Raw genomic sequence first — 23429 nt, 5'->3', positions numbered from 1 at the left:
ACCACCTTTCTTTCCACAGTGAGCCTGAGCAGTTTCATTCCCCGATACAAGTTTCTCAGTGTCGACCTTCCAGTGGTAATAGAGACCTTCTGCAAGTATCCTTCCAAGTACTGTATTCATAACCAAGCAGTGTATATGTAATAAAAAAGAAATCATGCAATGTATTTCATTTCAAGGGGGCACTTCCCCCATCGGGAGAAGAGAAAGTTCAGTCTCCAGAAGCGTCAAAGGTTCTTTACTGTAAGAACTGTGAATCTGTGGAATAGACTTCCTCGGGACGTGGTCACAGCAGGAACAGTGGACGGTTTTAAAAAGGGTTTCTTAAAATGGGTGAATTCTTAAAAGTAAACAACATTAATGCTTATAGAAATGTGTAGAAATCTCAGTCTCACCCCCCTTTTTCTAAAATTTGTGTTCCCTCCCCTACTTTGGTTGAACTTGATGGACTTATGTCTTTTTTCAACCGTATTAACTATAACGTAGAGTAGCTGACAGCACAGAATTTTTGTCTGAATTCTCATTGATTATGTGAGGTAGATCAATCACTGGCCTCATAAGTCACTCGCCATACATGCAAGTGTCACTGCTGATGCCAGTAATGGGCTACAGTGGTCACATGAATGATGTGGTTTGCCAGGAGGGTACCAGAACTACACAGCTCAGTCTATTATTTAGTGTGCAGAGGTGGGTACTGCAGTGCCGTAACCAGCTCTATCCACTACACAGTGGAAAGAGCTACAATCAGGGGCACATCACTAATTAGCAATGTGAGGCGGTGCTGTGCTAGGCCACAGGGGGCGGCAGTTTAGCCTTCATCCCTGCAGACATCTTTGTGACTGTGTGTTTGGGGATTATTGTACATTGCATTTTTTGCCACAATTTGCGATCTGCAATTACGCCTTGGCAGAGATCACCATACTAGAGTATGAAGGACCTTTGAGAATGCTACTTTTGATGATGATCATGTCACATTATCCAAAAGACGCCAGAGGAGAACGGAGAACCTGCAGCCTGTGAGTAAATAGGTGTCTGTGTGTGTGCTTGTACTTGTGTGTGTGTGTGTGTGTGTGTGTGTGTGTGTGTGTGTGCTTTGTCTCAGCGTCTGCTTATTCTGTATATCTCATATCCAGATATTTAGGACACTGGTGCTATCTCCTATATACAGAATAACACCGATTTGACACAGATACACACACACACACACACACACACACACACACACACAAATAAACAAAGGAATATATATATATATAACCCCTACAGGGGGAGTGCATTATTTATACAACCCTACAAGGGGTAAGTATTATATATAAATCTCTATGGCGGTATTCTACTAATTGGGGGGCTCTACAGAGGTGCATTTTTTACAGGAGGTGCAGTATATAACAGGGGCACATTATAATACAGGGGGATAGTATACTACAGTGGTGCATTATATAGCAGACGGGCGTTATACTACAGGGGGATTATACTACATTAGGCATTATTCGACAGGGATCACTGCAGGGGGTTGAGAGTGAGAGCATTTTACATACTAGCACTATGGGGGCATTGTAGTACAGGGGGGGGGGGGGGTTGAGAGCATTATATTTACTAGCACTACATTGTAATAATGGGGAAACTTCAGGGTGGAACATTATACCTACTGGCACTACACAGAGGAAGGGGGGCATTATAATACAGTGGGCACTGTAGCAGGGCTTTATAAATACTGGGGCTAGTAAAGGGGGGCCTTAATACTGTGGGCTGTAAAGAGGTGCCTTACAGAGGGGCCTTAATACTGCTGGGGACACTATGGGTGGACCTTATTTCTACTAGGGGCACTATGGGGGCATTATTACTACTGGGGTTAATGTGGGAACACAATATTGAGGGCATTACTACTAAAAGGGGCAGTCCTGAGGAGTGTTCTTGCCATTGGGGCACTATTACTATTAAGGGCACCTTGGGAGAAAAGTATTACCATTGGTGGGATTTTAGGGAGCACTTACTACAGGGTTACTGTATGGCACTATTTTTGCAGTATAGTATTGAGGGACATTGGGGAGCACAGCGGGCACAGTCTTGGGGTTAGCAGCAGGATATCAGCTTTGGAGCACGAGGAGGGGGATGATGATGGAAAAGTGATAATTCTAAGATGTCTGTGTGGTAAACTCTACAGATACAAGATGTGGGTGATAGAAGGTGTCAAGGTGGTCTGGTCTGAAGGGAGGAGAAGAGGAAAGAGAACATCAGATGAGACCTCACCGGATGTAAGAGGTATGTATGTACGGTCTAACAGTACATATGTATAACAGTAGGGCTGGGGGAGAGATTGAATTCTGAATTTAATACTGGGGGGGGGGGCAGAAAGGCTAGGTGCAGGCTACAACTTATTCTGAAAGTCTTCCGACCCTTTCACTTTTTTCACATTTTATTATGTTGTTTCCTTGTGCTAAAATAAAAAAAAATTGAATTTTTTCCTCATTATTCTGTACTCAATACCCCAAAATGACAACGTGAAATCAGAATTTTGAAATCTTTGCAAATTTATTGAAAAGGAAAAACATAAATCTTGCATTGACAGAAGTATTCAGACCCTTTACTCAGTACTTAATTTAAGTGCCTTGGGTATGATGCACAAGTTTTGCACACTTGGATTTGGGGATATTCTGCCATTCTTCTCTGCAGATCCTCTCAAGCTCTGCAGAGTGGTGGACAGTCACTTTCAGGTCTCCAGAGATGTTCGACTGGGTTGAAGTCACCGCTGGGCCAGTCCAGGACATTCACAGAGTTGTCTCTAAGCCACTTCTGTGTTGTCCCGATTGTGTGCTTAGGGTCATTGTCTTGTTGAAAGGTGAACCTTTGTCCCAGCACTTCATTAGGAATATCTCTGTACTTTGCTCCATTCAGTGTTCCCTCAACTCTGACCAGTCTTGGTGTCCCAGCCGCTAAAAAACACCCCTGAAGCGCAATGCTGCCACCACCATGCTTCTCTGTAGGGATATTAGAGTTGACGCCTAAAATTTCAATCTTGGTTTCAACAGACCAGAAAATCTTGTTTCTCACAGTCTGAATCCTTTGAGTCCATTAGGTGTTAAAAAACAAAACAAAAAAACTCCAGGTGGGATTTCATGTGTCTTTTACTGAAGATAGCCTTCTTTCTTTGCCACTTTATTGCTGTAAAGCCCATATTGGTGGAGTGCTGCAGTGATGTTTGACCTACTGGAATTTTCTTATATCTGCACATAGGTTCTTTGGAGCTGAGCTAGAGTGACCTTTCTTACCAAGGCCCTTTAGACCCCCCCCAGATCACTTAGTTTGATGTGTTCTGGTTGTTTCAAACCACTTCCATTTAAGAATTATGAAGACCACTTTGCACTTGTCAACTTTCAGTGCAACAGAAATTTACTGTACCCTTCTCCAAATCTGTGCATCCACACAATCCTTTATCTGAGCTCTACAGTCATTTCTTTCCTCCTCATGGCTTGGTTTTTGCTCTGACATGTATTGTCAGCTGTGAGACCTTGTATAGATAGGGCTGTGTCTTTCCAAATTTCAAGTGTCATAGTAAAGGATCTGAATACGTATGTCCATGGAAAATTTTAGCTTTTCCTTTCTAATTTGCAAACAAATCCTAAAATTCATATGGGGGTATTGAGTGCAGATTAATGGGAGAAACTTTTTTTTTTTTTTTTTTTTTTTGTGGGGAGGATGTTTTTTTTATGTTAGTACAAAACCACAACATAATAAAATGCGTACAGTACCCCACACGTCTGCCGACCTGATATTCATGGCCTATCCTGACTGCAGGCCGTAAGTATAAAACCTCTTAAAAATATACTTTAGAACTTGGTGCCACTTCCTGCTGATGGATGAGTTGGTAGCCATGTGCTTGTCACGAATAGCTAGCAACCAGTACTTTTGTAAAGTCCTGTTAGTTTAGCAAAAATGGCAGCAGCGTCTGAATAGAAAAGGGATTTCTTGTAGTTCCCATTGGAATTGCTTCCATTTAGAATCAGGACTGACTTGAAAATGCCTGCCATGTTGGTGTCTTCTAACTTAGGTATTTCCCTGGAAACATATAACTTGGTTGTTTTATCCTTAATTGCTGTAAGATATGTGATTTCTCTCTCTGGGGCTTTGGCAGTAATCAATGCTGTTCCATGCTTTGCACTGGATGGACAATGGATACTAAACTCGTTCCTCGAAGCTACGCTGACTTCTCTCATAGTAGAGAAGGAGAACAGAGAACTTTTGGGTTTCTTCATTCTTTTAGCGGGCAGTGTTCTCTTAACTGCTAATGTGGCTCTGGGACTTTGGATGGTGACAGCTCGGTAGCCATTTTTTCTTTTTGGCGTCAAGCCTCTGGAACATTGCAATGAATAATCATACTCAATTTAATGAGCTTGACTTTCATAGATCATGCACTATCCTTTGGTTTCTTTTTTTGTTATTTTTCTTTTTAAATGTTATATGACCAAAATTGGAACGGTGTCTGAACAGAAAGGTGCAGACTCCAGTGATGGGCACAGTGAATGACAAGCTAGGAGGTTCACTTCTATGGTCTGCTGGGATAGTAACAATGTGAGTGACCAGAGAATGGAGGTCTGTGATGGAGACATACAGAAAATGTAATATTGTGCAACACGAAATCAAAAGAAACAGCTCCTTAGGATCAGTACCACCATGATGATTAGTGTCATTGCTGAGAACGCAGAAGATATCTTGTAAAGACCTGCATGCATTTCAAGTGATAAATAGCAGACCACCGGGTGTCTGACTTCTGGGATGCCCAGCAATCCCGAAATTGAAAGGTCCCTGACTCAACTATGAAGGGAAACAGTGGTGCAAATGTCTTTCCATTGCTTCATTTACTTCTATGGGACTGGCGTAGACGGCGCTCTGTCAGTCCCATATAAGTGAATGGAGTGGTGGACCGACATGCACATTATCACGCCATTCATGGAAGGGATGTCGGGACTTTTCATTCTCGATCTTTTGATCTGATATTTATCACCCCTTTAAGGAAAAAACAGGACTTGTAGAAACATTCATTAGAAATCCAGTCATTAGAGAAAGGCTCTGAACGTGCAATCTAGCTTCTGTGTTCTGTCTTTTTGAGTAGAATGACACTTTCTGTGGTTCCATGTTTAAATCCATGTTCACACAGTGCAGGTTTTGTTTGTTTACGTGCTGGGGCGGAGCAGAAGCCTTTCTTTTATACATTACTTCTGCTTTGGACACTTTGATTTTGCGTAAAAAGGACCTCTCCCCTCTCCTGACATGTCTGTTTAATAGCTTCATGCATCCCCCATGTAATAACATTTCTGGAGCATCTATTCTTATGTCTGTATGTTGTGCTATTCCGTTATTATTTCTACTAAAAGTTATGAATGAATTGCTAGCAGTCTGCAGTAAGGGTACAGAGGGGAGGTAACCAGTTGGAGGGTGTACCTGCACAGGGTGACTCTATCCAGTCAGTGCTGCCGTTGTCAGACTGTGCAGGTACACCCCCCCCCAACTGGTTACCTCCCTTCTGTACCCTTACTGCAGACTGCTAGCAATTCATTCATAACTTCTAGTAGAAATAATAAAGGGATGGCACAACACAGAGACATAAGAATAGATGCTCCAGAACGGTTATTACATGGGGAATGCATGAAGCTATTAAAACAGGCAGGTCAGGAGAGGGGAGAGGTCCTCTTTAATGAAATGTGTGCATAAATTGCATAATCTGCTATGTGTGATGAAAATCTAAGACCCACGCACACTACTGTATTATGGCTATGTGTCAGCTGAGTTGTACAATGGGGACACACGGTTTCTCAGTCTGACTATAGTTTTCATACTGTGCACAGGGCGGCCTCTCTAGTATTGAGCCACAGGGACTCTTGTGCCTTTGTATCATTGTCTTTACCAGCAGTGGTAATTGTCACAAACCGCGAGTAATAATGTAGGATTTCGTCATATATTTTAAATGCAATAGTGATGCAGCCCCGTGCCGCACACGGTCTGAATATGTTAATTAATCGAACTGTGAAAATACCATCTGAGCTCCCATAACGCACTCTTCCACTCAAAACCAGCAAGGTTGGCACAAATGGAGATGGAAGCATCATCTAAATCAGTCATGCTCAACCTGCGGCCATCCAGCTGTTGTAAAACTACAACTCCCACAATGCCCTGCTGTAGGCTGATAGCTGTAGGCTGTTCGGACATGCTGGGAGTTGTCGTTTTGCAACAGCTGGAGGGCCGCAGTTTGGACATGCCTGCCTTATACCTTCTCTCTGTGTAGGCTTCACTACTGGGTTTGGCTCACAATCACTGATGGAAATGACTGACCGAACACTGAAGTGTGATCTAGGCCTTAGTGATGAGATGCTGTACTGTAGAGAAATGGGACAAAGAGGCTTTACAAGCAATAACGTATGATCCAAACATTACTTAGCCCTGAGAGTATGCCTGCCATCCACAATGTAAATGACATACTGTACATATTGGCACTGATAAGTACAGTGGGTGATCAGCCATAGCCTTCATGTGATTTTACGGTTATTTTTATTTGAATACATTGATTTATTGTGGTCTATCTTTTAAGTTTTTAGAAGTTTCCGAAGCGACCCCTTGGTTGTCTGCTTTTTACTATTATCCTCAGCATAGGTCATCAATTTCAGATCAGCGGGGAGCCTATTCACGGCACCTCCGCCGATCAGCAGTTTGAAGAGAAAGCGGCGCTCCTATGAGCTCTGCCCTCTCTGTTCTGTTTAGCAGCTGGTCGCAGCAATTGCACTGGTGAGCAGTGTAATTACAACTATGGCATCTTCATTCACTTCTATGGGACGGCTCCTGTCTGTTCAAGTAAATACTACCGAGCTGTTCCACAGAAGAGAATGGGGACGCCATACTTGTAATTGCACTGCTCACCACTGCAATTGAGCAGAGGAGGCAGCGCTCAGACCATGTCCCTTTCACTTCTATGGGGCTGAGCTGTGCCTAGGCCATGTGACTGATGAATGTGCTGTCAATCGGCCTAGGGAAAGCTGCAAGAAGGCTGGGGTGCTACTGCGATCTTCTCAAACAGCTGTGTCCCGGGTGTCTGATTCCCGCCAATCATATACTGATGACCTATCCGGAGGAAATGTGTCATCAGAAAAGGACCTGCTGTTTAAATCACTTTTTATGTTTTAATATATTTTTAAAGAATTTTTTATGATGTGGTTTGTAATTTTTCATGTATTCCATATATTTAAACAAAAAAGATAAAATCCTTCAACGTTTGCACTTTCCACTATGTCTAATAATTGGCGCCACTTCTTGGTTTGTGCAGATAACTTTACTGTAGTTTTCTTATTCTAATCTTGCCTGTAATGATACCACCTCGTGTATAGATAAGACAGGATACACCATTCACAATAAGTGATTGACAATGCTTATCTATCCTTTCCTTGTACAATGGCCTCTGCACAGATCACAGAGCATGCCTAGAAGACTCTCCCATAGACGTCAATGAGGTCCCCTCCTGACCACTGTGTCTAAGGTCCATGGGGCTGCCGTAAAGCAATTTTCTTAATGCTTTCTAAATGCTGTTAAGAACAGCTCAGGCAAGATGGCCGCCCCCATAATCATGTTCAGAAAATAGAATAAAAAATGTGTAATCAGAAAATAAATACAGGTTCGAAAAAAAGATGTGCTACGATCTGGTTTTAACTGGCAGATAACATTTTTGGTGACACATTTCCTTTAAGTCTCAGAAAACCCCTTTAAATCTTATAACAATAAGGCTACCTATAGATCTACGTTGCATTTCTCTTCTTATTTTTACAACTAATTTTTATTTGTCACATGGGACGGTAGTTATGTTTTTTTTTTTTGTTTGTTTTTTGTTCCTGCAGAAAAAAGGTTTTGTTATAAAAATAGCATGTACGTGTTGTCTATGGTAAAATAAACTCTACTGAACTGTGTCAGATTCCAGATCAACCCTGACTGTTCCTATGTACTGTAGCTGTGACTCCCCCAATGTCTTTGAGGGAGCTTTAGCAAGACTAGTGCAAGAGAAGGTTACAACAGTTGCCCATAGCAACCGATACGGCCATATTCACACACGGAGGATTCTGTCCAGGACGTAGAATCCACTGACTTTCCCCGAGTAATGCATGGGGTATTTTACATCCCATTTTACACACTCCGAAACATATACAGAGCATGCCCATTATGGCTGTGTAAATAACCCAGAGCATGCTCAATTATTGCAGAAATTAACTGAAAAACATGATTTACTGTGGGACCAATGTGCACTCAGATCCGCTAGCTAATCCTAAACATACCGTACATGGCTCAAGGGCCCAGCTGGATTGGTTGCTGTGGGCGGCAGCTTCTCTTCCATAGTGCAGCCGTAGACTATTACTCAGATTGTAATTCATTTTATCCTGCATTTAGTACCTATTTGATTATGTGATTTTTGTGGATTGTGGGGGTTGTAATGCCTTTCCTAAAAAATAATCCTACCTCAGTTATTAAAAGGAACCTGCCAGCATGAAAATGCAGTGCAATCTGCAGGCAGCATGTTAAAGAGCAGGAGAAGCTGAGCAGATGGATATATATCGTTTTATGGGAAAAAGTCAGTAGAACTTGTCATTTCTAAAATCTCTGCTCTTTCTCTTCCTTTTACATGGGCCTTCCTTGCCGGCAATCTGCTGCTCGCTGGTGGAGACCGCTGCATTTACATGAGAATATGTGGAGGAGTGATCGCTAATGCCATCGCTCGTCTCCATACTGACTCATTTGCCGGCAGAAGATTGTGTTTACACCGCACGCTCTGCTGCCGGCAAACAACGCTTTTTGTGTGTGCACAGACAATTGGGTAATTGGCGGTACCTTTACACCACCAGATAATAGGCGGTGTATGAGCACTCGTTAGTGATTATCTTAAGTATTCTCGACCCGTGTAAAGAGTCATGTGGGCGGTCCTGTTTAGGGACTAAGCATACGCAAATAGCTCTCAGGTAGGACCGCCCACATGACGCCTAAGCATAAAAAGAGCAGAGATTTTAATAAATAAATTCAATATTTTGCTGAATCCTTTCCCATAAAACTATATATCAGTCTGCTCAGCTCCTCCTGCTCTATAACCTGCTGGCTACAGGCTGCACTGCATTTTCATGGTGACTGGTTCCCTTTAAAGTCCCAAATATCAATGCTGTCCTATGTTTCCATTAATTGCATCGCTGATGTAGAGGCTCCTGAACTTCTTGTATGATGAAATAAAAGAAAAATTACAAGACCGAGTTTTTCTCTTTAATTTTTCTATGGTTCAGATTAGACGTCCCAACCTTTTGTAGGTACAACAACATGTGGGTACAACCCACAAACCAAACCTCAAAGGGGGTGGTGCTTATGTAAATGAGTGTTTTTGGTATATTTTTTGGGTGCTCCTGGGTGGATTGGGGCTGGGCGAAGGGGATTCAAATACAGAAAAGTAACAAGCGCCACAATTAATACACGTCATTTAATTGTGGTGCATTTTAGCTTGTCCATGCGCCATAACTGAAGCCAGAAGATTGAGCAGAGTGCAGATGTAATGTGCTCTAATTTTATGGTGTATATATTATTAAAGGGGTTGTCCAAGTTATGAAAAAAAATTATATATATATATAGCAGTGTAAATCTGATGGGCAGCAATATACAACTAACCAAGGGTACTTTCACACTAGCGGCAAGGAACTCCAGCAGGCTGTTCCGGCCGGCGAACAACCTGTTGGATCCATGCTGCCGCTAGTAGTGCATGCGTGCCCCCGGACTACCGCTCCGGCCCCATTGACTATAATGGGGGCGGGCTGGAGTTCCTGCGGCAGCACGGCAAACCTGCCGAGAAGCGGCCTGAATAAAAAGTACGTACTTTTATTCTGGCCGCCTCTCTGCATGTTTGCCGTGCTGCCACCGTAACTCCGGCCCGCCCCCATTATAGTCAAATGGGGCCGGAGTGGTAGTCCGGGGGCACGCGTGCACTAGCGGCAACACGGATCCGACGGGCTGAACAGCTTGCCGGAGTTCCTTGCCGCTAGTGTAAAACTAGCCTAAGCAAGTTTTAGGCAAAAAAATGTATAATAATTTCCTAATTTCCCTGGTTCTCTTCTGGCTCTTTGTTTACCTGCAATAACAACAATCTCTGCCCTTCCCCCTGCTCTGCAAAGGTAGTCAATACAAATGCTGCCCTGAGTGACATGTCTGCCTGCTAGGCTACTCAGCAACATGTTGTATCTGTAGGACTACAAGTTCCAGCTGTGTAATGACACTGCTGATACACACAGGATCTTCCACCAACCTCTTCTTGTGCAATGCTCTGCAGAACTCCGCTGTCAGCTCCTGTGCCCAGCATTTGTCTCCTCACTGCCTGCAACTACTCATTAAAGCCTTCAGCCCTGAGTCTGTGCTGCTGAAGGGGTAAAGTTTCAACTTAGGAATCCAGGAAAGGAGCAGGCTACATTGCAGGGGGGCGTGGCCAGCACAGTGATAGCGGTGCAGGGGGCGTGACCAGCACAGTGATAGCGGTGCAGGGGGCGTGACCAGCAGAGTGACGTCTCGTGTATAAACACAGATCAGCTCTCTCAGGCTTGTGCACGAAACATCACCAGAGCAGGGAGAAAAGCTGACATCACAGGTCATGTACAAGAAAATGAATCAGCCAGCACTCACTCGGTGCACGCCGCACGGGATAGAAGCAATCTCCACTTGAAGTATAGAAGAAATCCCAGCAGTCGTGTCTTAACAATTATTTATGATGTTTTATTGCATCAAATCAATGTGTCCTACAACCAGGACACCTTTCGGCAAGCATGCCTTCATCAACAGATGAAACATACAATGGACAAAAAAAAAAAAAAACTTGGACAACAGCTTTAAAGGGGTTATCCTCAGGTTAGGTCATCAATATCAGATCTGCAGGGGTCTGGCTCCCAAGACCCCTTACCAATCAGCTGTTAGAAGAGGCCGGACGCTTTATAAGCGCTGCAGCCTCTTCCTAGGCTAGTGTTGTGGCGAAACCAACCTCGCCACTGGGTTTTGGAGAGGCCTGTTTACCAGCCTCTTGCCTCAGGATTATGGCCCATACTAACTTTTAAACCCCTGAACCTATTCAAGTGAATTTCGGATAGGTTTGTCCCCAAGTTATACTGGTTAAATTGATGTAAGTTATATGTATGGACAATGTAAACTCACAAAGTTGTAACAATTTATAATAAGTGAAGATATATAGAAAACAGTGGCTCACCCTCTTATATGGATAAGGTGCACACCCCCTGGTCCCACCCTTAGGACCAAAAGACAAGGTGCGTGTAAAGAAACAGGTGTGGGGGGGCACACTTCAAAAGGCAACACTCAATGGGATAGTGATAATACAATTTATTCTAAAATTTAAATTAAGAGCATACCCCTAAAACATACATAAAATATGGTACATCAATTAATCTGAACCATTCCAATCCAATGCACACTCAGTTGACAATTATAATATATCTGCCAGATGGCTGTGGCAATTTATGTTGTTAACCACAATCGGCAATGCTGTCCACAATAATATCGCGCAAAATGTCCAGCAACTTTTAGCATCAGAGGGTAATGTCCCGCAAGTATGTGAAGCTACAGAGGGTAATGTCCCGCAAGTATGTGAAGCAAATATATATGTTAGCGTCCACTAACCGAGCCGATGATGGGCCTGTTCAGTCCAATGTGCTTCTAATATGCGGCCCGTAGTTATGAGCTCAACAATCTTTAAATACAGTGAAATTGATGCTCTAAAACGAGCCCGGTCTTACCCGTCACCGCTGCTATAGCGTTGGTCCAGGAGGCCGCACACCCGCAGCGTCCCACGTGGTGTGCTTCTGCCTGTACTCAGCGTCCCACGTGACCTGGTAACCAAGGGGACCGGATGCAAGCTCGTGTGACGTCACTCTCAAGCGTCAGCTTCCACTCTATGTTACTTATTCAGCGTCTCTTTCTTTCCTTGCCGGCTTTTTTTCTTTTCTTCACTATTGCGTGGATCAACGCTCACTCTAGACACCGCCAGACGCGTTTCGGGGTCTCAAGCCCCTTCCTCAGTGGCCACCGGGCTCGTTTTGGAGCATCAATTTCACTGTATTTAAAGATTGTTGAGCTCATAACTACGGGCCGCATATTAGAAGCACATTGGACTGAACAGGCCCATCATCGGCTCGGTTAGTGGACGCTAACATATATATTTGCTTCACATACTTGTGGGACATTACCCTCTGTAGCTTCACATACTTGCGGGACATTACCCTCTGATGCTAAAAGTTGCTGGACATTTTGCGCGATATTATTGTGGACAGCATTGCCGATTGTGGTTAACAACATAAATTGCCACAGCCATCTGGCGGATATATTATAATTGTCAACTGAGTGTGCATTGGATTGGAATGGTTCAGATTAATTGATGTACCATATTTTATGTATGTTTTAGGGGTATGCTCTTAATTAAAATTTTAGAATAAATTGTATTATCACTATCCCTTACTGATTGAACCGTAAATTGTATTATCACTATCCCATTGAGTGTTGCCTTTTGAAGTGTGCCCCCCCCCCCCCACCTGTTAATTTATAATAAGTGTAACTTGTCAGCTTGGGAGATAGTTGAGTGGATAGACAGAGGGGATGAATATGCTGGGTGTGTTTCTATTGTCCCATTGTTCTATTGTCCCATTGTGTGTTTAAATGGTGATGTCTGTCCTGTTTTCTCCACATGTGTATTGGCGATTTCCCTTTGTCCTGAGAGTTAATTGGATTGCTCCTCGGTTGTCTCCAGGGCAGAGAGGAAGGAACCATGATGCATTGTGGGGATGTGTTGTATCTGTCCTGTGTCGCAGTCTCCCTTCTGGTCCCCTAGGGGCGTGAACGATTGGTTGCTGTACTTACATTGTATGTGTTGTAATATATTGATTGGTTGTATTTCAAAACCCTGTGGGCAGTACTATGTTGGTGGTTTGTGAATAAAAGAGGCTGTACGTGCAAGTACAGTCAGTTCCTGTTTTAACCCTCAAAGTAAAGTGTCGTCTCATTCTTGGGGGAGGATTTATGGTATGCTGTTCCAGTTTGACTGCTAGGAGCGTAAACCTATTCGTATGGTTTCCTATTCCACTGTCTACAGCATTCATATGCTTGAGAGGATTTATACGCTTCTTCGGTTCGGTGATGGTGGTGTCTGCCAGAGTGCTTGGAGACCTCAGGAAATGCTAGGAGCATCCAGCAACGGAGGTACTCAGTCGGGGTGCCAGGTGATCCGTTACAAGTGTGTACATCGATCACATGGCCTGGTTGCAGCTTAATCCCATTCAAGTCGATGGGCCTGAGCTGCAATACCAAGCATTGCCACTATATAATGTATGACGTTCTTGGTAAGCTGCCAGGAGCCTGTCACCCTCAACAAGAGCTCCCTTGAGCTCTGCTGCCTCCTGAAACAGCTGATTGGCGGCACCTCTGGGACTCTGACTCCCTTCCCACCGATGTGATAATGATGACCTATCCTGTAGATAGGTTATTATAATTTCCTAGATTATGCCTTTAAATGTGTCGGGCTACAAAATCCCCGCTGGCCCACCCCTCAAAAACATTTTACAATGTTGGCAAGTGTGTTGGAAAGGGGGGGGGGGGGGAGCAAATTTTGGCACTAATTGGGACTTGCTCCTTTTCAACACCAGAAAACTGCATAGAAGCTAAAAGGGGTTGTCTCATCTGAGACATTGGCATATATGCCACCAATGTCAGGTAGGTGTGAGTTCCACCTCTGGGACCCAGACCTTCCTATAGAACAGGGCTCATATGGGGAACAAGTGTGCACCGCACATGTGGGCTGTCCTCCTTTCACTTCTGTGGGCGTTCTGAAAGAGGTAAATGGAGAGGTGGCTGTGCACGTGTGGTGCACTCTTCATTCACTTCTATGGCACTTCTGAAAATAGCTCAGCTATTTTCCGAACTCTCATATAAGTGAATGGAGAACACACCGCCCATGCACCGCCACCTCTCCATTCACCTATTTCGGAACTCTCATAGAAGTGAAGAGAGCAAGCTGCCCATGCGCAGTACACTCCTGTTCACTTTAGTAGCCCCCATTCTAGAGATAGGTGCAGGTCCCTAGAAGTGTAATTGTGGTATGGCAGTTTTAACAGCAAATTTTCACCCTGGCCTGGTACCAAATTCTACTATAGCTACCTCCCTTGTGTCACTAGGAATTAACAGCTGGGTAGCAATATGCACGAGGCCTGAGAGCTATATGTGGCTCCTGAGCACACCGGTCTAGATGCTGCAGTTTACTGCTTATAGATGTCCAGAGAACACCAGCAGCATGTACATCCCTTATTTATTGAGAAACTTAGTAATCTAATCACTATGGTGTCTTCAATCACACTATTATTTTAAGCATTTTAAAATGCTTGCAATTGTCAGCTTTATTTTTTAAAGCATCTTTAAAGTTTTGTTTTTTTGCAAGCATTTTGTTCTTTTTTTTTTTACTTTTTAGTGTCATTTTAAAGTAGCAGTTTCCAAGTCCTATAGGGGTGTGTGACCCGATTAGAGCATCACACATTATACTGATAAATGCAATTCTCCTCTGTGGACATTTTTATGTAGGCCTATGAAGAAAACAATAGAGCTGCCATACTGTTATGCCAATTCTACACCTACTATTATACCCCAGGATAATATTTTGTATTTAATTTTCAATGGCATAGTACTGTTGAAAGGAAAAACAAAAATTCAAACTAAAAAAATGTTCTCTATAAATACACCTTTCTGATGGAAGTGTCCTTAAATTTCGTGAAGATTGTAAGCTTGGTACATACAGCTTGTAGAGATTGTTGCGATTTGTCATCATCATTATACGGGTCACAGTAAAGGTGGCTAATGTTTTCATAGCACTAGTCTGAGATATAGCCCTATTTATTGTATATTCTTTATCATTCAGGGAGATAAACCTATTTCCAGAAAAAATAAGAAATCAGATTGTCAGCCCTGGCTTTTCATGTGAACCTTTTTTTCCCATGGCCTTGAAAGGAAATTCAGAAAACATATAATTAGGAAAACAAAACTAAAAAGGAGAGCAACGTACGGTAGTTGTAGAAGTCAGATAACAGGAATGTGAACTTCTGAAAACCATTATCAGAGGTATACAGAAGCTCCATTCCTTACCCATTTTTTTTCTTACATTATGGCCATTTTAGATGGTCTCCACAGAATCTACTTATCTGTTCTAATAAACGTATGACATTACTCCATTGCCTCTTAAAGGGGTTCTTTGGGCTTTTTAGATTAAAAAAAAACTGTTATTCTAACCTGTGGAAGAAAGACAGTGTGGTTAAAGGCTATGTACACATTTGGGGACAATTTATTATTGCATTAAACATATTTTGAGTGAAAAATAATGTTTTCAATTGGTCTTTTCTTTTTTCTGTGCAGAGTTGACATGCTGTAGTGGCTGCATGTGGATTTTCTGTCTTTCCCGTCAGTTGGGGAGCTGAAGGGATCCTTATCTCTGCTCTCTGACCTAATAAAGACTCATTACAGCTCAATCCTCATCTTACTGATAAGAATGTGGCTTAATGGGATTCTGTCACCAGGATTATCCCTATAGAGCCAATTACATGTTATTGGAGGTCTCCTACAGGATGTCAGAAATATAACAGTGTGTAAATGATGACTGCTGTAGTTTTGCAGAAAAAAACTATTTTATATATATTGTGACACAGTAAACGGAGTTGTATGGGGAGGCAGGTATTTTCCTCCCAGTGTGTGCTGCTGGACTGATTACTGGCCAGGTGGGGTCAAACACCGGACTGGATCTCATGTGCTGCTCTGGGTTTTGGCAAAACCTAGCTGCCTTTAAAAGGCAGCTGGGTTCAGCAGAAAGGATCTCTGTATTGGGATCTGAGACTTGTGCCGGGCTTGGAGGGATGAGACCAGTGTGAGGGGAAACAGGCGGTCTAAAGTCTGTTCTTGGACTCTTTGAGGCAGAACTGCCAGCAGGGTGTGAACTAACGCCAAAACCACAAGGTGACTTTTTGAGTTGAATGTGACTTTTTGTTTATGAACTTGCCAAGAGTGTGAATAAACACTGAACTGTTTGATTTAAGGGATAACTGTCACACTTAGACCCTAATTTAAATTTTCATATATGTAGTTACTAATAACATGATATTCCAGAATCAGTTACTATTAGACAGACTTACCCCATATCTAATAAGATTCAGCCCTTAGCAACCAGTCTGCATAAAACTGCAATCTCACTATTCAGTTAAGATGGCCGCCACTGCCCTCACCCTTAGGCTAATCCCGCCTGCCCTCACTAGCCAGTAACAATAGCCCCCCAAAAGTGTCAGTAACCAGAGCCCTCCCGCCTAAAGGGTTAATCTCCTGCAGCACAAAGGGGTCCTCTTACCACATGTTGCTTTAATTTATACACTGAGCAGATGTCAGATCTCCCTTCCCTGGTCTGCGCTGCTTCAACTCTACTTCTTAAGCTCTGCTGAGTGAGGGAGCGTCTGCCAAGCGCAGGGACAGGGAGAAGTGCACACAGCCCAGGCACTGTTATCAGCTGCTGGGGAGGACCTGGCTTTAATCATTTACTTACAGTCCCTGGCTGTCAGTAATCTGACCTTGAACGCTGCGTGCTTCTGCGTCCTCCGTCCTTCAACACATAGACGGACCATGCCTAGCAACCCTATTTTAAGCAGAGGTAAAAGTAGGCAGTACAGGGAACAAAACTGTGGAAATTAAGGGCTAATTGAATACACAGTGAAAAGTTGAAATAGGGCCACCAAGGTGATATTAATCACCACAATCCAATACTCCCCAAAAAATATACATGACAGTTATACTTTAAGAACTGGTTGGTGCCTCTATACTGCGTCCGCTTATCCTGTCTACCACAGCGAATCCCCACAACATATACAGACCAAAAGTTTGGACACACCTTCTCATTCAAAGAGTTTTCTTTATTTTCATGACTATGAAAATTGTAGATTCACACTGAAGGCATCAAAACTATGAATTAACGCATGTGGAATTATATACATAACAAAAAAGTGTGAAACAACTGAAAATATGTCATATTCTAGGTTCTTCAAAGTAGCCACCTTTTTCTTTGATTACTGCTTTGCACACTCTGTGCATTGTCTTGAGGAGCTTCAAGAGGTAGTCACCTGAAATGGTCTTCCAACAGTCTTGAAGGAGTTCCCAGAGATGCTTAGCACTTGTTGGCCCTTTTGCCTTCACTCTGCGGTCCAGCTCACCCCAAACCATATTGATTGGGTTCAGGTCCGGTGACTGTGGAGGCCAGGTCATCTGGCGCAGCACCCCATCACTCTCCTTCATGGTCAAATAGCCCTTACACAGCCTGGAGGTGTGTTTGGGGTCATTGTTCTGTTGAAAAATAAATGATGGTCCAACTAAACGCAAACCGGATGGAATAGCATGCCGCTGCAAGATGCTGTGGTAGCCATGCTGGTTCAGTATGCCTTCAATTTTGAATAAATCCCCAACAGTGTCACCAGCAAAGCACCATCACACCTCCTCCTCCATGCTTCACAGTGGGAACCAGACATGTAGAGTCCATCCGTTTACCCTTTCTGCATCGCACAAAGATACGGTGGTTGGAACCAAAGATCTCAAATTTGGACTCATCAGACCAAAGCACAGATTTCCACTGTTCTAATGTCTATTCCTTGTGTTCTTTAGCCCAAACAAGTCTCTTCTGCTTGTTGCCTGTCCTTAGCAGTGGTTTCCTAGCAGATATTCTACCATGAAGGCCTGATTCACACAGTCTCCTCTTAACAGTTGTTCTAGAGATGTGTCTGCTACTAGAACTCTGTGTGGCATTGACCTGGTCTCTAATCTGAGCTGCTGTTAAGATGCTGTGTATCCATCTGACTTCTCCACAAGGCAACTGATGGTCCCAACCCCATTTATTAAACCTGACGGGGCACACCTATGAAGTGAAAACCATTTCAGGTGACTACCTCTTGAAGCTCATCAAGAGAATGCCAAGAGTGTGCAAAGCAGTAATCAAAGCAAAAGGTGGCTACTTTGAAGAACCTAGAATATGACATATTTTCAGTTGTTTCACACTTTTTTGTTATGTATATAATTCCACATGTGTTAATTCATAGTTTTGATGCCTTCAGTGTGAATCTACAATTTTTATAGTCATGAAAATAAAGAAAACTCTTTGAATGAGAAGGTGTGTCCAAACTTTTGGTCTGTACTGTATTTATCCCCCCTCTGCCCGTGCTGCTGTCTCCGCGGCACTCACATAGGCTGCTGGATTTTCTGCCTAAGTCCTGACTGGATGTCTCATGTTCAGCTGCTCTTACTTTTATGCAGCTGAACAGGAAGAAAAGGGCGAAAGAGCACGCAGCCTGTAGCGGGGAACAGTTAAGTATTAACCACATTGGTAGACATTTATGGAGACCGGCTTTTTATGCCGGTCTTAGTTTCCCCTTGCGCTGCTGTTAGATTAGTCTAATTTAGGACGAGGCGTGTGCTTCATCATAAATTAGGCGCATATGTGGCAATCCTGGCGTAAAAACTATTTAAGCCCATGGCTGATGTAGATTTTCACTAACATTTACGCCTATTTCCAGCCAGTGTTGGAGTCCAGACCCTGGCACGACCCCCAACACGCCCCCGTCCAACTGGCAGATACGGTGCAAAAAATGGCCGTGTGACTAAATATTGTCACACAGCATGTTAAAAAAGGAGACTTGTAACTATTTTAAGCCTAAAATAGTCATAAGTCTGTTGGTAAATGTGCCCCACTGTCGTTCTTCCACAGGTTAGAAGAAAGGTCATTTAAAAAAAAAAAATCCCAGAACACTCCTTTAAAGGAAAGACAGGACTGTGTGGAGGCAGAGATCTGGAGAAAAGTTAAAAAAAATGACTACTCCACTGAAACCTCCCAAGAGCACAATGGCCTCCGTAATTCTTAAATGGAAAAAGTTTGGAACAACTCAGACCATTCCTAGAGCTGGCTGTCCCACCAAACTAAGTAAACAGGGGAGCGGAGATCACTGCAGCAGTCCTCCAATCTGAACTTTACGTCATTGTGGTCAGAAAGAAGTCTCTTTTCAGTAAGACACATGAAAGTTAAAAAAATAAAAATAAAAACACCTAAAGGACTCTTGGGCTGTGAAAAACAAGAATCCCTGGTCTGATGAAACCAAGATTGAACTTTTTGTCCTCAACTCAAAGCATCATGTCTGGAGGAGACTACTGCTCATCACCTGCCCAATACCATCCCTACAGTAAAGCATGGTTGTAACGAAATCTGAGGTAGATAGACAGATTGATTTTCCAGAACTTGTATTATCAAAAGCTGATTGTATGTCAGTGTCTTTTGATCTATTAAGAACTTATGCAAATTGTGCCTCTAGATGCCAAGCAGTCTGCAAAGTGGTGAAAAATTCCCCATTCTCAGAGGAAACTCCATTTATCATTGGCCTGCTAACAAGCTATATGGGCATAATAATGAAGACCTGGAAGAGGACACTAAGGCCTTTTGCACACAACCATATGCCTTCCGAGATATACGGTCCGCGAGCGGGCCATATGTCCCGGAGCAGCATTGATCGTGCGCACGGGAGCTCACAGCACCATAGATTACAATGATGCTGGTTACGTCGGGCCGCCCGCGGGACTATTGTCCCGCACTCATATGGTCTTATGAGTAAGTTAGCATAATTCCGTCATTTAGAATAGGTGGGCGGGAATTTATGTGGTTAAATTGATGAGCTCACTAGTATAACTCACTAGTATAATTCACCCACGTAATGTGACCCGAGAGTAGGGATCGTAGGGATCGTCACAGATTTGTGGTGGCAGCATCATGCTGTGGGGGTGTTTTTTTAGCGGCTGGGACAGGGAGATAGTGACCCTTGGCACACATCCAGGACAACACACAAGAGGCTTAGGGCCAACCCTGTGACTGTCCTTAAGTGATCCAACCAGAGACCTGCTGTAAACCCAATTGAACATCTCTGCAGAGATCGGATAATGGCTGTCCACCGACGGTCCCCATCCAACCTGACAGTCCGAGAGGATCTGCAGAGAAGAATGACAGAAAATCCCCAAATCCAGGTGTGCAAACCTTGTGGCCTAATATTTCAGAGACCCTTTGGGACCCGGGATATTCAAACAATAATAATATATTTCAAATAGCATAGTTTTCCTAGGCTAGTAGACTCCCGTTTCAGGTCAATTTAAAACATAACATTTATTTTATTTATTAGGAATAATAAAGAAAACGGGAGAACAAGGAATGTTTAAAATTCCAAAGTGCGGCAGTACTCTAGTGGCAGAGGTAAGAGTTACTTCAGCCATATATTCTGCCTCCTAACATTCGTCCATCCTTCCTTTTACTTATCATTTCACGGTATACATTGTTCACCTAGATGGATCCGTGCTAGAGGATCACCTATTCTGTCGCATTATATCAATTGCTTCCTATAGCTCTATTTCTTTGGCGCGACTCTTTGCCACTTATGGTCAGGGCACAAAGAGTCTGCAGTCACTCCTTGCCATGACACTTGGTCCTGCCTGCACCTGATCTAAAAACTAGGACGAGAGCATCCCCAACATGTTTCACCACTGAGTTGTGACTTCTTCAGGGGAATGGAGCTACTATCAACTCTATGGCCTCATACCCAAGAAGACCGGAGGATGTTATCGCTGCCAAAGGTGTTTCAAATAAGTCCTGAGTAAAGGATCTGAGTACTTATATCAATGCCAGATTTTAGTTTTTCCTTTTGAATAAATTAGCAAAGATTTCCAACATTCTGTTTTCACTTTCTCATTATGAGGTATGGAGTGCAGAATGATGGGGAAAAATTGTAACTTTTATTTTAGTACAAGGACACAACATAACAAATTATGTAAAAAGTGAAAGGGTCTGAAGACTTTGGCCTCATGCACACGGCCGTGTTCCGCGGCCGAGAGCGGACCGTGGAAACCCAGCCGGGATTCCTGCTGACAGCATGAGTGCATTGGTTGCTATGACGCTGTGTGCTTCATGCAGCCGCTGCTGTACAGTAATACACAATACTAGTGTATTACTGTACAGCAGCGGTTGCATTAAGCACACAGCGTCATAGCAACCAATGCACTCATGCTGTCAGCAGGAATCCCGGCTGGGTTTCCACGGTCCGCTCTCGGCCGCGGAACACGGCCGTGTGCATTTGGCCTTTCCAAATGCACTGTATGTCCAGATTTCAACTTTATCTGCAATGGTGAGGTAGGGAGGCGTAGGCTCCCTGCTTCACCATTCTCCACTGTACCTCGACCACGACACTCAGGACCTCCGCTGATCAGCTGTTTGACAAGGCGCCGGCGCTCCGGTGAGCTTCTATAGAGCTTAGCAGTGCCTAGGCCACGTGACTGATGAACATGTCGTCACTGTGGAAAGCTGAGAATAGGCCGCAGGACTGCCTTCTCGGCGGAAGTCCCAGGTGTCAGACCTCCACCGATCAGATACTGATGGCCTATCCAGAGGATAGATCATCAGTATTTAAGGGATCGTTCAGACAAACATTTTTTGCGTTCCGTATACGAACATTTTTTGCGTTCCGCATACGGTACCATTTATTTCAATAGTTGGAATGTGGTCCGTATGCATTTTGTTTCCCATATTTCCGTTTCGTTGAAAGATAGAACATGTCCTATTATTGCCCGCAAATCACGTTCCGTGGCTCCATTCAAGTCAATGGGTCCGCAAAAAAAGCAGAACACATATGTAGTTTTATGCCGAGGCTATTTTTTTCTATGTAATTACTGTATATTCTATATGCCATACGGAAAAATGGAACGGAACCGGAAACACTACTTTAAAAAAAAAAAAAAATGGCCCGCAAAACACTCAAAAAGAGATACTGTCGTGTGAAAGAGCCCTAAGCCTTGGAAAACCCAACCCTTCAGAGATGCAGGCATTTAGCCATTTTGGTGTTGACCATTTTAATACCCTGGACCACCAAGTATATGGACATTGGCTCTTTCAGTAACTATATCACCAGTGAAGCTAGCATCAGTGATGGTCAGTTTGCAGTGTTCGCCAGCGAACACATGCGGGCAGCCATCTTTAGTAATGCGATATAGCAGGCTTGATTAAAACTGTAAAAAAAAACTGATGTGCGCACCATAGGGTAATTCTGTGAGTACAGGAAGGTAAACGGTGATAAATTACAAGGCTCACCGTGTGTGGTTGTGCAAATTTAGGCACAACACTAATAAAAGCTTATCAGGAGGACCTGGACGTCTGGAGATGGCGGTCTGCAGTCACGGGATCACAAAGGATCTTCTTGTTGGAGATGCCTGAAGTCCCCAAGAAGATAATTGGCATAAAGAAAGCGGATACGTCCAACGGCGCAAAAAAACTGCTTTTTTTTGTACCTGATGAAGGGGAGCGATTCCCCGAAACGCGTTGTATCGCTGCAATAAAAGATCCTATTCTTGATCCTGGTGACTGGCTGACGTTTTTTTGCGCCGCAGGACGTATCCGCTTTCTTTATGCCATCTTTAGTAAGGTAGACTCACCTGTCTGGCGATGCACAGGTAAGCCCTTACCTGTGCTTGTGCCGCGAGCTGGTCTGAAATCAAATGCGGTCACCGGGAGCAGGCAGTTCCGAGAACAGCCCGATGAAGGCCCCCGGCGGCTGTTCTCGGAACTGCCTGCTCCCGGTGACCGCATTCGATTTCAGACTGTCTCCCGGCACAGGTAAGGACTTACCTGTGCATCGCCGGACGGGTGAGTCTACCTTACTAAAGATGGCAGCCCGCATGTTTTCGCTGGTGAACACTGCGAACTGACCATCACTGGCTAGCATGAATGCCTCAAGTGTCCTAGACCACAAGGAGTAGTGGTATTAACCCTATCATTACAATAGATCCCAGGGATATAGCTAATAAAAGGCATTTGTGGTACCGTGTCCCCAAATCGACAACCCCTTTTTTATCCAGCGGGTATATTTGGGTAGTCAAGATGGCAACCCTAGTTATAGAACAAAATATACAAGCGTGAACCCTGCCGTAGAGTGGATATGTGCATTACAGACTGCAGAACAGTATGGTGCCCCCTATGCCATGTATTGTACATGCCTGTGGTCCAAAATACCACGGCCGATGGGGCATTTCTGAGACCCCGTTGAGGTGCAATATCAGCGTATAGGGGATTCCTATCACATGGACCCCAGTGATCCCTGTGGCAGGGACTACCAACAAACCTGGCACAATGTACATGGCATATGCCACCCTTGTACCTTGGAGGAGCCCTGTTTTATTGGCTTATATGATGCACTTTCTGCACATCCTGCAGGGCTGTCCCTGGCCACATAGGGCCAGTGGTGCGACCTGTGACAGGATTCTGTGAGGGGAGTCCGTGTCCCTCCCGTATTGATGCA

At 43.8% G+C, this 23429-nt stretch overlaps 1 protein-coding gene across 1 annotated transcript in view; it reads left to right on the top strand.

Annotated features, from left to right (window-relative positions):
• Nucleotides 1-5159, top strand: part of MBTPS2 (membrane bound transcription factor peptidase, site 2) — a 65502-nt gene extending 60343 nt beyond the window's left edge. Inside the window, exons 10-11 of the mRNA XM_044283958.1 lie at nt 20-95; nt 4098-5159. Of these exons, the coding sequence (XP_044139893.1) occupies nt 20-95; nt 4098-4320 (299 nt within the window). The 3' untranslated portion in view covers nt 4321-5159. The remainder of the gene's footprint in view (nt 1-19; nt 96-4097) is intronic.
• Nucleotides 5160-23429: the final 18270 nt, after the last annotated feature.

This window comes from Bufo gargarizans, chromosome 3 (genome assembly GCF_014858855.1).
Source record: "Bufo gargarizans isolate SCDJY-AF-19 chromosome 3, ASM1485885v1, whole genome shotgun sequence".
Lineage (NCBI taxonomy): Eukaryota > Metazoa > Chordata > Amphibia > Anura > Bufonidae > Bufo > Bufo gargarizans.
This window is presented reverse-complemented; position numbering and strand designations above follow the sequence as displayed.